Here is a 12,854-nt window from a genome sequence, read left to right as displayed (position 1 = left end):
GAATTTGAAAAAAAAGTTCATCAAATTTTAAGAAAAGTTCATCGAAATTGAAAAAAAGTTCATTGAAAATTGAAAAAGGTTCATTGAAATTGAAAAAAGTTCAGTGAATTTGAAAAAAGTTCAGCGAATTTGAAAAATTGTTCATCGATTTGAAGAAAAAGTTCAAGAATTATAAAAAAACATCGATGCAGGACGAATAAAAAGAAAAAACGAAAACGAAAAACGAAAAAGGGTAAAAGGACAGATGCAATATGAAAAGAAGTAAAAGGATGTTAGTTATGAAATCCTGCTGGGTGGCGCGGTGGTAGCTGGCTTTTAAGCCGAATGGGAGGTCAGGGGTTCGATACCTGTCGGCGGCGCTACTTTTTTTGCGTCTGCAAAACGGAAAGGAACCATGGTGAGATGGGCCGGCCCAGTGCGGGGCGCTGCATTTCCCAGGTGTACACCTGAGAGTAGGGATGGGATTCGTTTTAATTCTTTATAAATATGTTAGTACCATTAAGAGTTTTGAAACTTTTAATACCACTTCCCACAAAAAAAGCTTTCAATACCACTAAGCATTAGAACAATCCAACCGTTGTCATGTGTTCTCAATCGTAAGATTTTTCTATTGTATTGAGTTGCTGCATGTGATTTTCCCCATGTGAAGTCTCTCAACCTCCAGTATGTCAACGAGCTTCTACACCATTTACTGTCAGAACACATTTTTGCAAAATAATGGTGTTGGATAAACCTAATTTTTAATATATTGCAAGATTCCAACATCATTTGGTTGTCAAATTATTATATATTACTCCCTCCGTCCTAGAATAAGTGTCTCAACTTTTATTTTGAGACGAAGGGAGTATATGTTAACGTTCATTTGCATCCTTAGAGCATGAGAATATCGCAGGACCTTCATGCCGGATGAAACTCTGGGTGGTCAAATGTTTTATAAAAATAGCCTACATGTACATCGAAAAAGTATGTCCCGAAACCCTATCAAGGAAAAATTGCTCTTCAATTAATTGCTCCTAACACACAGTCGCTTTCCTTGATTTTTTAGGAGCCGCTCTCTGTCACAAATCACTAATTAAGGAGTATTCCTTTCAAAGATCACTCTCATCTCTTCAGCGTACTGTATAACTTGAGAGTTTTCCGTTTTTCATACATCTATTTATTCAAAAAGTTTTCTTCTCTCAAACCATGCGTTCAAATCTCGAACCGTTTTCACCATTGGATATTTGGATTCCTCGTGTCGAGATCTTTAAAACTAGATCTAGATCTCATGTTGGTAGGTTTTGACATTTTTTCACGAAAAAAGACAAAAAAAATGGAACTGGGAGCACGTTTTTTTTAATTTCCAAAAGAGGCACGGCCGCAGAAGCAAAATCATGCCTCTCGCAGAAGAAAAAAAATTAGAAAACATGATTTTTTTCCTTTTTCGAGAGGCACGACCGTGCCTCTCGCGGAAGAAAAATGTGTCTCTCACGGAAGAAAAATATAATAGAAAATAGTTTTTTTTTTGCGTCTATGAGAGGCACGGTCATGCCTCTCGCGGAAGCAAAAACGTGCCTCTCGCGGAAGAAAAATAACAGAGAACGCGCTTTTTTCGTTTCCGGCCGTGCCTCTTGCGGAAAAAAAATCGTGTTTTAGCTGCTTCTTTGGTGTATACTGGGCCTCGGTGTTCGGTTATTAGGCTACATACAAGTTGGGCTCATAGGATTCCTTCCTGGGCTGGCTTTCAAGACGATGCCTACTCCGCACTCCGCACCACTGCCTCAGAAAAGAAAAAAACGAGCTCGGCACCAAGCCACCAACAGCCGGCGGCGAACATCCCCACTTCTCCCCATCGCCGCCGGCGACGTCCCTTACACCGGCGCCATGCTCCGCCTCCGGAGCTGCATCCTCACCCATCTCCTCTCTTCGCCCGCCACCCATCCCGCCCCCTCTCTCCACCGCCTCCTCTCCGCCGCTGCGCCCGCCGTCTCCCAAAGCCCCCGATTCGCGGTCGAGGACTACCTCGTCGACACCTGCGGCCTCACCCGAGCGCAGGCCCTCAAGGCCTCCACCAAGCTCTCCCATCTCAAATCGCCCACGAACCCCGGCGCCGTCCTCGCCTTCCTCGCCGGCCTCGGCCTATCCAGTGCCGACATCGCCGCACTCGTGGCTCGTGACCCGCAGTTCCTCTGCGCCGGCGTCGAGAGAACCCTGTCTCCCGTCCTCGCCAGGCTCACCGGCCTCGGCCTATCGCGCTCTGAGATCGCGCGCGTCGCCTCGCTCGCACCCCGCAGCTTCCGCTCCAGATCTATCGTTTCCGGGCTGGAGTACTACATCCCCCTCTTTGGCTCCTCCGAGAGCCTTCTCCGGGGGCTCAAGAAATTCAAGTACTTTCTCAGGTCCGATCTAGAGAGGGTGGTCAAGCCCAATATTGAGTTACTGCGTGAGTGCGGGCTAGGCACTTCCGATATTGCCAAGCTCTGCCTCGCTGTGCCATGGCTGCTCAGCGCCAAGCCGGAGCGCGTCCAGGTGATGGTGGCGTGCGCGGAACGTCTCGGTGTGCCCCGTGGATCGGGGATGTTCAGGCACGCGTTGAAGGCTGTTGAATCCCTCAGTGAGGAGAAGCTCGCCGCCAAAGTGGAGTACATAAGGAACACGTTCAGGTGGTCGGATGCTGAGGTGGGCATTGCTCTTTCTAAGGCCCCACTGATGCTGACCAAATCCAATCAGACACTGCAGAGCAAGTCGGAGTTTCTTATATCTGAGATGGGGATGGAACCGGCGTACCTTGCTCATCGGTCGGTAATGCTCTGCTTTAGCCTGGAGGGCCGAGTCAAGCCACGGTGCTATGTTATAAAGTTTCTTAAGGCAAATGGATTGCTAGATCGCCACTGGACCTACTTGACAATTGTCACGGTGGCTGAGAAGGAATTTTTGGAGAAGTTCATATGTCCTCACAAGGAAGCTGCACCGAACCTTGCTGAAGATTATAATGCCGCATGCAGAGGGGAAGTGCCAGCTGATTTCAGATTTACATGAACAAACAACCGGCTATGAGAATTGGTAACTGCGTAAGGTGCAACAAAATTCTCACTCTGCGTAGTAAGCTGGTAAATTCTGGTTCGGTGTTCATTGCCTAATTAGATGTTGGTTGCATTGATTCCTGAACCCTGACGAATTTCATTCGGTAGAGAAGAAAGCATTGCCTACAATTTCCTAAGATAACATGTCCAGGATACATTTGTGTTTCCCACTTCTATTTAAGATAATGGAAATAGGATCTGTGGGTGCGCCAATTTGCTGCTGAAACTTGCACCCTGAGAACCAAAAAACAAAGGAATTATCCTGCGTTGCTGTGATATGCTTTCATGATGAATTTTATCTAGTGTGTTCCTTTTTTAGCTGATCAGTTGGTCGCCTTTTTTGCTCCATCATATGTCACTCAGTACTAATATTGCAGCTCAATGTTTAATATTAAGATTATGCTTAGAAAATATCTTGTCTGTTCCGAATGATAAGACGTTTTGGATAATTTAATATGGACTACATACGGATTGAAATGAGTGAACAAACACACTAAAACATCTCTACATATGGACTGAAATGAATAGAACATGTTATATTTTGGAATGGAGGGACCGAGGGAGTATATTTCTATTTGGTGTATGTTCATTTTTTGCCTTTTGATTCCTTTCCCTCTATTCTCCAAAGGTTGATTCCTAAATAATGTATAGTTGACAATACTTTTGCTGGGAAACGCTTCAATATTGTAAAATTAACCTATCTGCCTCTAAAGCATGATTAACAAATGAACTGGTCGTATCATTTACAACTGCCCTTAATCTTCAGAAGTAAACCAATGTAGATGGCATGATTTAGTCTTACCACATTTCTCTACTATTCAGTGCTTGCATATGTAAAACTGTGTGTCCAATCACAAAACTACTTGTATAATTTGGCAGCAAAACTGTTGATTAAAAAATTGATTTGGTAAAGTTACACAACTTAGATCAGATTCTTGCTTTCAGCTGCGCTACAAGTCTTTGTACATCACTGGCACCTTAGGCCTGGTGTCCATCCTATATGTAGCACATTGCTGTGTCTACTGATGCAATTCTGGGCTTTGATGGTGTTCAATGATGCAAGAGGGTAACTGTCCACTATACTGTTCCAAACCATCGTATTTATCATTCTTTTGAGATTGATGAACGTATCAAGATATGTATTGGAGCGAAGAGAATGTGAGATCAGACCAGTCAGCCAATGCATTGAGAATATCAGTGGGTTATTCTCTGTACTTTTCACGTTCAGTGTTCTGCTTCAGTTGGTTTTCAACAATATTGGGCTACTTTGTTGGCGGGCCTATCCTGCAGTGTAAGTTTGTCAAGCACCGGCCACCAATGAGAGGCGTTCCCTCTGATTTTCAAGTACCAAAATCGGCTTTCAGCTATATTTGACCTTTGTTGAGGAGCCTGTCATGCAGTGTAGGTTTCTTAGGCATTGACTGAGTATTTTTCTGCAAGGAATCTGTGGAACTTTCTAGCTGTATATTTGTTTCCACCTGACGTGTTTGAGAACAGAAAAATGGAAGCAATAAATGGATCTGCCTTGATTAGCTAAGCTGCTTTTCAAACAAGTCTACATGTACAGATCAAGATAAATTTTTAGCTTCCATTTTCTTTTGTTCAAATAGAACACTTGGTCCTGTGATGGAGATGGACTCGGAAATATTATGAGATCATTATCTACCATGGAGGAAAACTTAAAGAAGTGGAGCTATGAGTCCTTTGGCTCTGTTCGTGGTCGGTTAAAAGATTTGAGGAGGCAATTAGAGGAAGTGAGGGACAGGAACTGGAGAAGAGGACAAACAAAACAAGAGAAGAGTTCTGTTAACCAAATTTCGGATTTAATTGCCAGAGAAGAAATTATGATACGCCAGAGATCTAGAGTACAATGGCTAGTGTTAGGAGATCGTAACACCGCCTTTTTTCACTCAAAATGCAGAGAAAGAGCAAGACAAGACAGAATAATTTCTCCACAACGAGAGGATGGAAGGATATGTTATCAACAGGGAGAAATTGAAGGCATAGCTATTAACTTTTTCTGCAAATTGTTTTCTGCTCAGGAGAACCTGCAACCAGATAAAGTGATAAAGTACGTGCAACCAAAAGTAACAAAGGATATGAATAAGCACTTATGTAAACCGTTTACTTCAGAAGAAGTTGAGAAGGCACTATTTAGGATGAAACCAAATAAATCTCCAGGCCCAAATGGTTTTACAGCAGGATTTTTTCAAAGCCATTGGGAACTGATAAAGATTGATATTTGCAATGCAGTTTTGAAGTTCTTGCGAAATGGTGAAATGCAAGAGGGCCTAAACAAAACAATTATGGTGCTCGTTCCAAAGGTGAATCATCTCGGTACTGACCAATAGCTTTATGTAATATTTTATATAAATTTGTTCAAAAGTCTTGGCAAATAGGCTTAGATTAATCTTGGATGAAATCATTTCAGAGGAACAAAGTACTTTTGTGCCTTCGCGTTTAATTACTGATAATGTTATTACAGCTTATTAATGCATTCATTACATTAGAAATAAGAAGGATAAACTGGAGCAAGTGCCATTAAATTAGATATGACTAAAGCATATGACTGTATTGAATGGACTTACCTTAAGAGGATTATGCAAAAATTGGGCTTTCATAATTACTGGATTAACTTGATAAGTAAATGTGTTGAAACAGTAAGCTTCTCGGTTATGGTGAATGGTCGTTTATTGAAACCCTTTCAACCAACAAGAGGATTAAGGCAAGGGGATCCCATTTCTCCTTACCTGTTCCTGATTTGTGCAGAAGGTCTAACAAGCTTACTAAAATTTGAAGGGACACAATATCTTAGTGAAGGAATTAAAATGCGTATCCATACTCCATGGATATCTCACTGACTATTTGCTGATGACTGTATTGTCTTCACTCAGGCTTCAAAGAAAGGAGCAGAAAGACTTCAGGAAGTATTGGAAGCCTACAACAAGGGATCAGGTCAACTGGTTAACAAAGTAAAATAAGCAATGTTCTTCGTGAAGAGACGAAAGAAGAAACGAAGAGAATTATGAAGATAGAAACAGAAGCTCTAGAGGAGAAATACTTGGGACTACCTACGGCCCTATGAAGAAACTTAGCAGGTGGATGGTCAGAGAAAATGTTAAATTCTGCAGGTCGTGAAGTTCTTATTAAAGCGGACATGCAAGCAATACCCACATATTCAATGAGTTGTTTTAGCCTCTCAAAAACTACTTGCAAGAAGATGACCCCGTCAATGGCAAATTTTTGGTGGGGAGGTGATGGGGATAATCAGAGAATGCATTGGAGAAAATGGGAGGAGTTCGCACAGCCAAAGAAAGCTGGAGGTATGGGATTTAGGGAGATTCATCTGTTCAATCTAGCCATGTTGGGTAAGCAAGGATGGAGGCTTTTAACAAACCCAAGCTCTTTGTGTGCTAGAGTTTTGGCTGGGAAATACTTCCATAACATGGAATTTATGAACGCAAAGAAGAAGAAGAATAGCTCACATGTTTGGCAAGCTATCTTAAAAGGAAGAGCAGCACTTCACTTAGGCCTGATCAAGAGAATTAGAGATGGAAAGTCTACCAATATATGGGAAGATAAATGGATTCCAACAATTCCAAGAGGGAAACCAAAGGAGAGAAGGTACAACTGTCTTAAATGTATCAGATCTTCTGAATGAGATCTGAATGCATTAAGGAATGGGACGGTACTCCCTCCGTAAAGAAATATATAAGTGTTTAGATCACGTATTTAAGATTCCACTGGGAAAGTTAGACCATGATACCTGGGCTCAGCTGAAAAACATGGTCTGTATTCAGTTAAATCAGCATACAAACTCCTTGCCATAAATTCAAGAGAGAATTTCTTATTTGGCCCTTTCTTAAACTTTGGTTCCCTATTTGGTCCAAAATAAAATTTTCTTCTCAATTTGACACCTAAAGTAATTTTTGTTCCTTATATGACACTTCCATCCATTTTAGACACTAAAGATGTTAAGCGTAAGGCGAAAAGGCTGTTTTGCCCCTAGTGTATTGTGTGACTATCCTGACTGTAGTAAAAAGAAAAAGGCAATCAGTTTATCCATGTTTTAGGGATGTATATGCTTAAATATTTTGGTTAGTTCATCATTCGCGAATGCGGCTGCAGAGTGGATATGTTCCACGGCGCTGAGGCAGGCTCAGCCTTGGGCGCCCACCCGGACATGGCGCGTCTACATGAGTCGCGGACGGCGCCGGCATCGCCTGCGGTTCGTGGCAGTCGCGATTAAAGATGCGCCTGCAATAGTCGGACATAGCCAAATACTCGCTCCATTCCTTTATATAAGATGTATTTGTTTTTTGATAAAATTTCATAATGTAAGGTGCATTTCTTCTAAATTCTCGTAATTCCCTTTTTATCCGTCCAGAAAGAGAAAAGTATCACTTTACTGATTTCCTGTATCTCTACTTGTATCGAAATAAGGAAACTATCTCTCTCTTGATTGCATGCATCTCTTACTTTTCTGGACTCACTAATTTACTTGCCACTAACAAACAAATTTGTCAAGGGCAATTTTGTCCTAACACCTGTATAATTATGCGCAAAATTATACACCAGCGCACTGCACTGCTAGCCTGGTGCTGCATGCACGCTCCCTCGGGTATGGGCTCCGGCTTGCTGAGGTTGGCCGAACGTATGCATGTGGCTTGCTGAGGTTGGCCGAACGTGTGCATGTGGGTTGCTAGCGGGGCTGCTGACGTGCTTGCTTGTTCGTGCGTATGGCCCGCGTGTGCCTTCCTGGGGCGCCGGCGGCTGCACGAACGGGGGTAGCGACTAATGCTGATCCTCTTCTCTCATGCGTGCTGCAATCTGTGTTAGAAGGGATAGAGAGATTTGGTGAAATGTTCGTTGTATTGCTTGAGTCTCATGGGCATATATATAAGAGTACATGATCATCTTGAAGTATAAGACAAGGTAGAATAATATCTTACGCTATCCTAGCTTTCCTAATAATCACGATACTCAACATCCCCCGCAGTCACAACGGTAGCAACGCAGACGGTGAGACTGGAGAATAATCCGAAGGCAAGCCAACGGACACCCCCCATAGTCGTAACGGTCGATGCATCGCGGAGTCGTGACTGGAGTGGAAACCGATGAGGTTTCTCAAGCAAGGCGGTAGCCCTTTGTGCCGTTTGTCGAGGTAGCCGAGAGCGTAGGTGGTGGAGCCGTGGTCGAGGTAGCCGTGCGAAGAACGCCGTGGTCGGTGTCGAGTCGGGGGTCGCCGGTGTCGAGGTAGTCGCCGTGGAGCTGCGGAAGAAAAGAAGCGGTGGCGGCCTAAGGAGGCGGCGATGGCGGCTAGAGAAGGAGCGCGGCGGCGGTGCTCGAAGTAGGCGATAATGAACCCGACAGCATGACGAAGACCGGCGCGGACGGTGACATTCCCGCGCTAAGGGAGGCGGCGTGGCGCATATCACGTGGAAGTCAACGTGCGTGGACGGCGGTGGACCGTGGGCCGCATCGTTACGGCTCGAAGGGGCGACGCAACGGCGGTGGGAAGGTCGGGGCGACGGCGGGGAAGACCTCAGGGCGGTTGCAGGGATCGCGTGCCACGCTCGCTACGGCCCGACGGGGCGACGTAGCGGCAGCGCGATGGTCGGTGAAGCCTCGGGGACGGCCTGGAGCGGATGGCCTCGGTGCGGCGGTTGACCGCGGGCCGCGGCACTACGGCCCGAAGGGGCGACACAGCGGCAGCGCGCGAGGTGGTGCAACCACGGGAACGACCTCAGGGCGGTGGCGGAGATCACTTGCCGCGGCACTACGGCCCGAAGGGGCGACGCAGCCGCTGTGCAGATCGGCGCAGCCACGGGGAGAACCACGGGGCGGCGACGCTGCTGCCCGACGGGGCGACGCAGCGGTAGCCTGTTGCTCGACCGGCGGTGGGGCGCGCTGAACTCGGGGACAGGGCGGTGATGGCCGGCGTAGATCGACGAGCGGGCCGACGCGTGGACGGCGGCCATGAGGGGCCGCCTGTCGCGCGAGGCCGCCGGGTCGGGGCGACGGACGGGCAGACGCGCAGACGACGGCCGTTAGCGGCCGCCTGTCGCGCGAGGCCGCCGGGTCGGTGAAGAGGCCAGGCGGTCGCGCCGGTGTCGAATAGAGGTGCACAGAGGTCGACGACGGCGGCGGGCGACACAAACCGATCAAGTATAGCTCGGAAAACAAAAATAAAAACGCCAATCGAAACGACAGATAAGAGAGCGAAAAAACCCGGAGCAAGGGCTCGGGAAAAGACTCTCTAGGGCAGCCGGTCAACACGACCGGTGGACGAACCCTAGGTACGGGCGGGGCGTCCCCCGGCGGCGGTCATGGAGGCCGACCGCCCCGGGGGCGGCGCGCGGGTGCGGAAGCGGCGACGGCTAGGGTTTAGAACCCGAAAACTGATACCATGTTAGAAGGGAGAGAGAGATTTGGTGAAATGTTCGTTATATTGCTTTGAGCCTCATGGGCATATATATATATAGGAGTACATAATTATCCTGAAGTAGAAGACAAGGTAGAATAATATCCTACACTATCTTAACTTTTCTAATAATCACAATACTCAACAATCTGGAGCTCCGTAGACGTCGGCGTGACTTTCCTCGCCGTGCCCAGCAACTGTTTGCGTAAATGTCTGAGTGCTGGCTTTGTTGGGTGCTATGTGCATGCGTGCATGCTCTGTCCTCCCTTTGCATGCCTGAGTGTGTACCATGCCTTGGTTTGTAGCGTTGATGTGTAGCAACCTCTTCTTTGTATTGATGATGATCAAGACATATATAAAATAAATATTCCCAAATTACATCCACGGCGGGCAGGCTGCCAGGGCGGCTGCATAGACTTCTCGATATGCACACCTCACAATCTATAGGGTCTGCAATCGCTATGGGCAGTGGAGGAGCTTAAGGGCGAATAAGGAACCTGGTTGTGGCATTTTTTTCTCGCAAAACTGTAAAATGGCAGTTATGTCTGCTAGAGATGCTCTTAGCGAGGGCCAAAGGAAAGTATCTTTGCTTAAAACATACTCCCTCCGTTCCTTTATATAAGGTGTATTTATTTTTTAATAAAATTCCAGAATGTAAGGTGCATTTCATCTAATTCCTCATAATTCTCTTGTTAGCCCTTCAGAAATAAGGAAAGTATCTCTCTCCTGATTGTCTGTATCTTTCCTTGTAGCAAAAGAAGGAAACTATCTCCCTGTCGATTGCATGTATCTCTTACTTTTCTCGAGTTACTGATTTACTTGCCACTAACCAATAAATTGGCCAAGAGTAATTTTGTCCTAACATGTCTATAATTATGTGCCTTGATCACCGCGCCAAAAATAATACACCTTACATAAAGGAACGGAGGGAGTAATATTTAACACTATCAGGGTCAACATAATGCACTTCCGCAAATAACTTTTGGAGGTTATTCAAAGACATATATAAAATAAATATTCCCAAATTACATCCTTTAACATGGGCTATAGATATCTTGGATACATCCATTTGTGACGATGAAAAGGCCAGCTACATCTTATGTGGTATGTGGTCGGTGTGGAATGCACGTAATGCTCGCTTACATGGTGAATCATCAACCAAATTAACTCAAGCATGTAGATGGGCATATGACACTGCCACAGATCTTATTCAAACTGCTAGAGCAGCCAGATCATGTAGTAAAGTAAAAATCACAAGTTCATTGGCAATGACCACACCAAGGATGTTATAAAGTTAATGTTGATGCATCTTGTAATGTAGATGATATGAATGGAGCATCTGGAGTTATTATAAGAGACGAACAGGGGCATATAGTTGCAGCAAGTAGCATATGGCATGAATTTGTTCCTGATACACTGACAGCCGAGGCACTTGCTTGCAGAGATGGAGCACAACTGATGAAAACCTGGAGCATAAAGCAAGCCATATTGGAAACAGATTCGATGGAATTCACTTTGCTTTGGTGGATGAAGCATCAGCGGTCTAGAATACCAAGTTACCATTGTAAAACAAATCCAGGAACTAACAGAAAGATGTAACTACTTTGATGTTCGTCATGTCAAAAGGGAAGCAAATGAAGCTGCCCACAAATTAGCTAAGCTGGCCTTTTGTACTAATCCGGAGTGTGCCTGGGATAGCCAGGTGCTGTAATGTATCCGTCGCTGTAATGAAAGGACTGTAATCCTGCACTGGGTTAATGAAGCTCTTGGCTGATTCTCAAAAAAATGGTCATACATTACTCCCTCCGTCTCATAATATAAGAGCGTTTTTTACACTAGTGTGATGTCAAAAACGCTCTATATGGGATGGAGGGAGTAGTTTTTAGTGCTACTTCTGCCATTTAATTTAGATTTATGTGGTTAAAAGCACATTGGCTTTATTGAACAAATTTTAGATTAGATAGTTCGATCAGTGAGCTCTGATTATGTGTTTTCTTTTTCTGATTTTTTGTTGAGTTGGTTTGAAGAATAGTATATTTGTCTCTGGTTACTGTGTATAAGGAACAATAAGAAACCAGCATGCTTTCTTTTCATCTCATATGATGGTATTGGTATCAAGGGAAAACATAGCGTGCTATGGGCTCAATAGTGCAGCCCTTAGAATCCGCTGTATCGAAGTTATATTGCACTATACCGGAGAATGGCGTTTTGGCTCTTGGCTTCCGTGGAGGCTTTTTTTGAAAAAAAATCAAAATTCAAAAACTTTGGTTTAAAAAAAACCGGAAAAAATTGTAAGTCAACAATGATCTGAGGCGTATGTGTGTAAAATTTCATGATGAAATATGTTGAAATGCGACCCGTACAAAAAAGACAAATTCATGGTCTAGGAGGATGAATAGTATCATGTGTTAAAAAACCCTAGATTTGTCTTTTTTGTACATCCCTCGTTTCAACGTATTTCGTCCCGAAAATTTACACACTTGTGCATTATGCCTTCATCTACCTTTGTATTTTTTTCAGAGATTTTTAAAATGTAAAATTATGAATTTTCAAGAATTTTGAATTTTGCACGTGGAGGCCTTCATGGAGCTCGGCCTCCAAAAGCAAATTCTGAATATACCGATGCTACATCACGCTATAGCGAACAATTATACACTAGACATTGCCCAGAATGCTATAGCGTGCTATTAGCGCCAGGTTTTTTGGTGATTGGTATGCATGTGATTTCAGTTTGTCATGCTTAGGTCCGTGCTCTGTAAACTGAGAATGTTCATGTACACATTTTGTGCTAAAAGTAATTAAAAGCTACTACCAGGGCTTCACATATTATAGATGCAAACATGCTTGTAGTTCTGACATTTCTCATGAATAATGAAGTGGTGTGCATCTATATCATATAGATGCTGATAATTGTGATCTGTGTCATCAATAATGAAGTGATGTGCATCTATGATATAGATGCTTACTGTTGTGAACTCTTTTGGAAGCTCTTTTTCAATTCTAGTAATTGTTTGCAGTTCTTATGTTAAAATTTGAAGGGTTTTTGACGTTCAGCTATGTCTGACCCAGCAAGCGGCAAGTCTGACCTTCATTGAATCCTTGCATCTTTCCTATCTTTCCTCCTACTTATAAAGTTTGCAGTTGCTGGTTGTCCGTTCACTCCCATGTCTCACCTCTTCCTCTCAGCTCTCAGCTCTGTCAAGTGAACCATGCTATACGCATAGGAGCCTAGGAGGCAGCAAAGTCGAATTAAAAAAATCGCCCCCTTCTGTTGCCACACGAACACGTCACCGTGCACTTCCAACGCCGAGGGTGATGCACCGCAGCTCACGTCGAAGGAGACCCGTCCGGAAGCGCGGTACGCAAGC

The 12,854-nt window shown here is 44.5% G+C and overlaps 1 protein-coding gene across 3 annotated transcripts; it reads left to right on the top strand.

Annotated features, from left to right (window-relative positions):
* Window positions 1-1,656: 1,656 nt before the first annotated feature.
* On the top strand, window positions 1,657-6,912 carry LOC109758447 (uncharacterized). 3 transcript variants are annotated; one of them, XM_073500947.1, is made up of 4 exons: window positions 1,657-3,089; window positions 4,008-4,128; window positions 4,291-5,386; window positions 5,957-6,912. In XM_073500947.1, exon 1 carries the CDS (start codon window positions 1,732-1,734, stop codon window positions 3,016-3,018), a length of 1,287 nt encoding a protein of 428 aa, XP_073357048.1. In that variant the 5' UTR covers window positions 1,657-1,731; the 3' UTR covers window positions 3,019-3,089; window positions 4,008-4,128; window positions 4,291-5,386; window positions 5,957-6,912. The 3 variants fall into 3 exon arrangements, with proteins under 3 accessions (XP_073357048.1, XP_020172893.2, XP_045085579.1); XM_020317304.4 differs by having other exon boundaries at window positions 1,657-3,055; window positions 4,008-5,386; XM_045229644.2 differs by having other exon boundaries at window positions 4,008-5,386.
* The last annotated feature ends 5,942 nt before the right edge of the window (window positions 6,913-12,854 follow it).

The sequence above is a fragment of the Aegilops tauschii genome, chromosome 6, assembly GCF_002575655.3.
Source record: "Aegilops tauschii subsp. strangulata cultivar AL8/78 chromosome 6, Aet v6.0, whole genome shotgun sequence".
In the NCBI taxonomy this organism is placed as follows: Eukaryota; Viridiplantae; Streptophyta; class Magnoliopsida; order Poales; family Poaceae; genus Aegilops; species Aegilops tauschii.
This window is presented reverse-complemented; position numbering and strand designations above follow the sequence as displayed.

What these genes read in the sequence shown, in the direction of transcription:
- LOC109758447 (XM_020317304.4), top strand. Translation starts at nt 1,732, where the DNA reads ATGCCTACTCCGCACTCCGCACCACTGCCTCAGAAAAGAAAAAAACGA.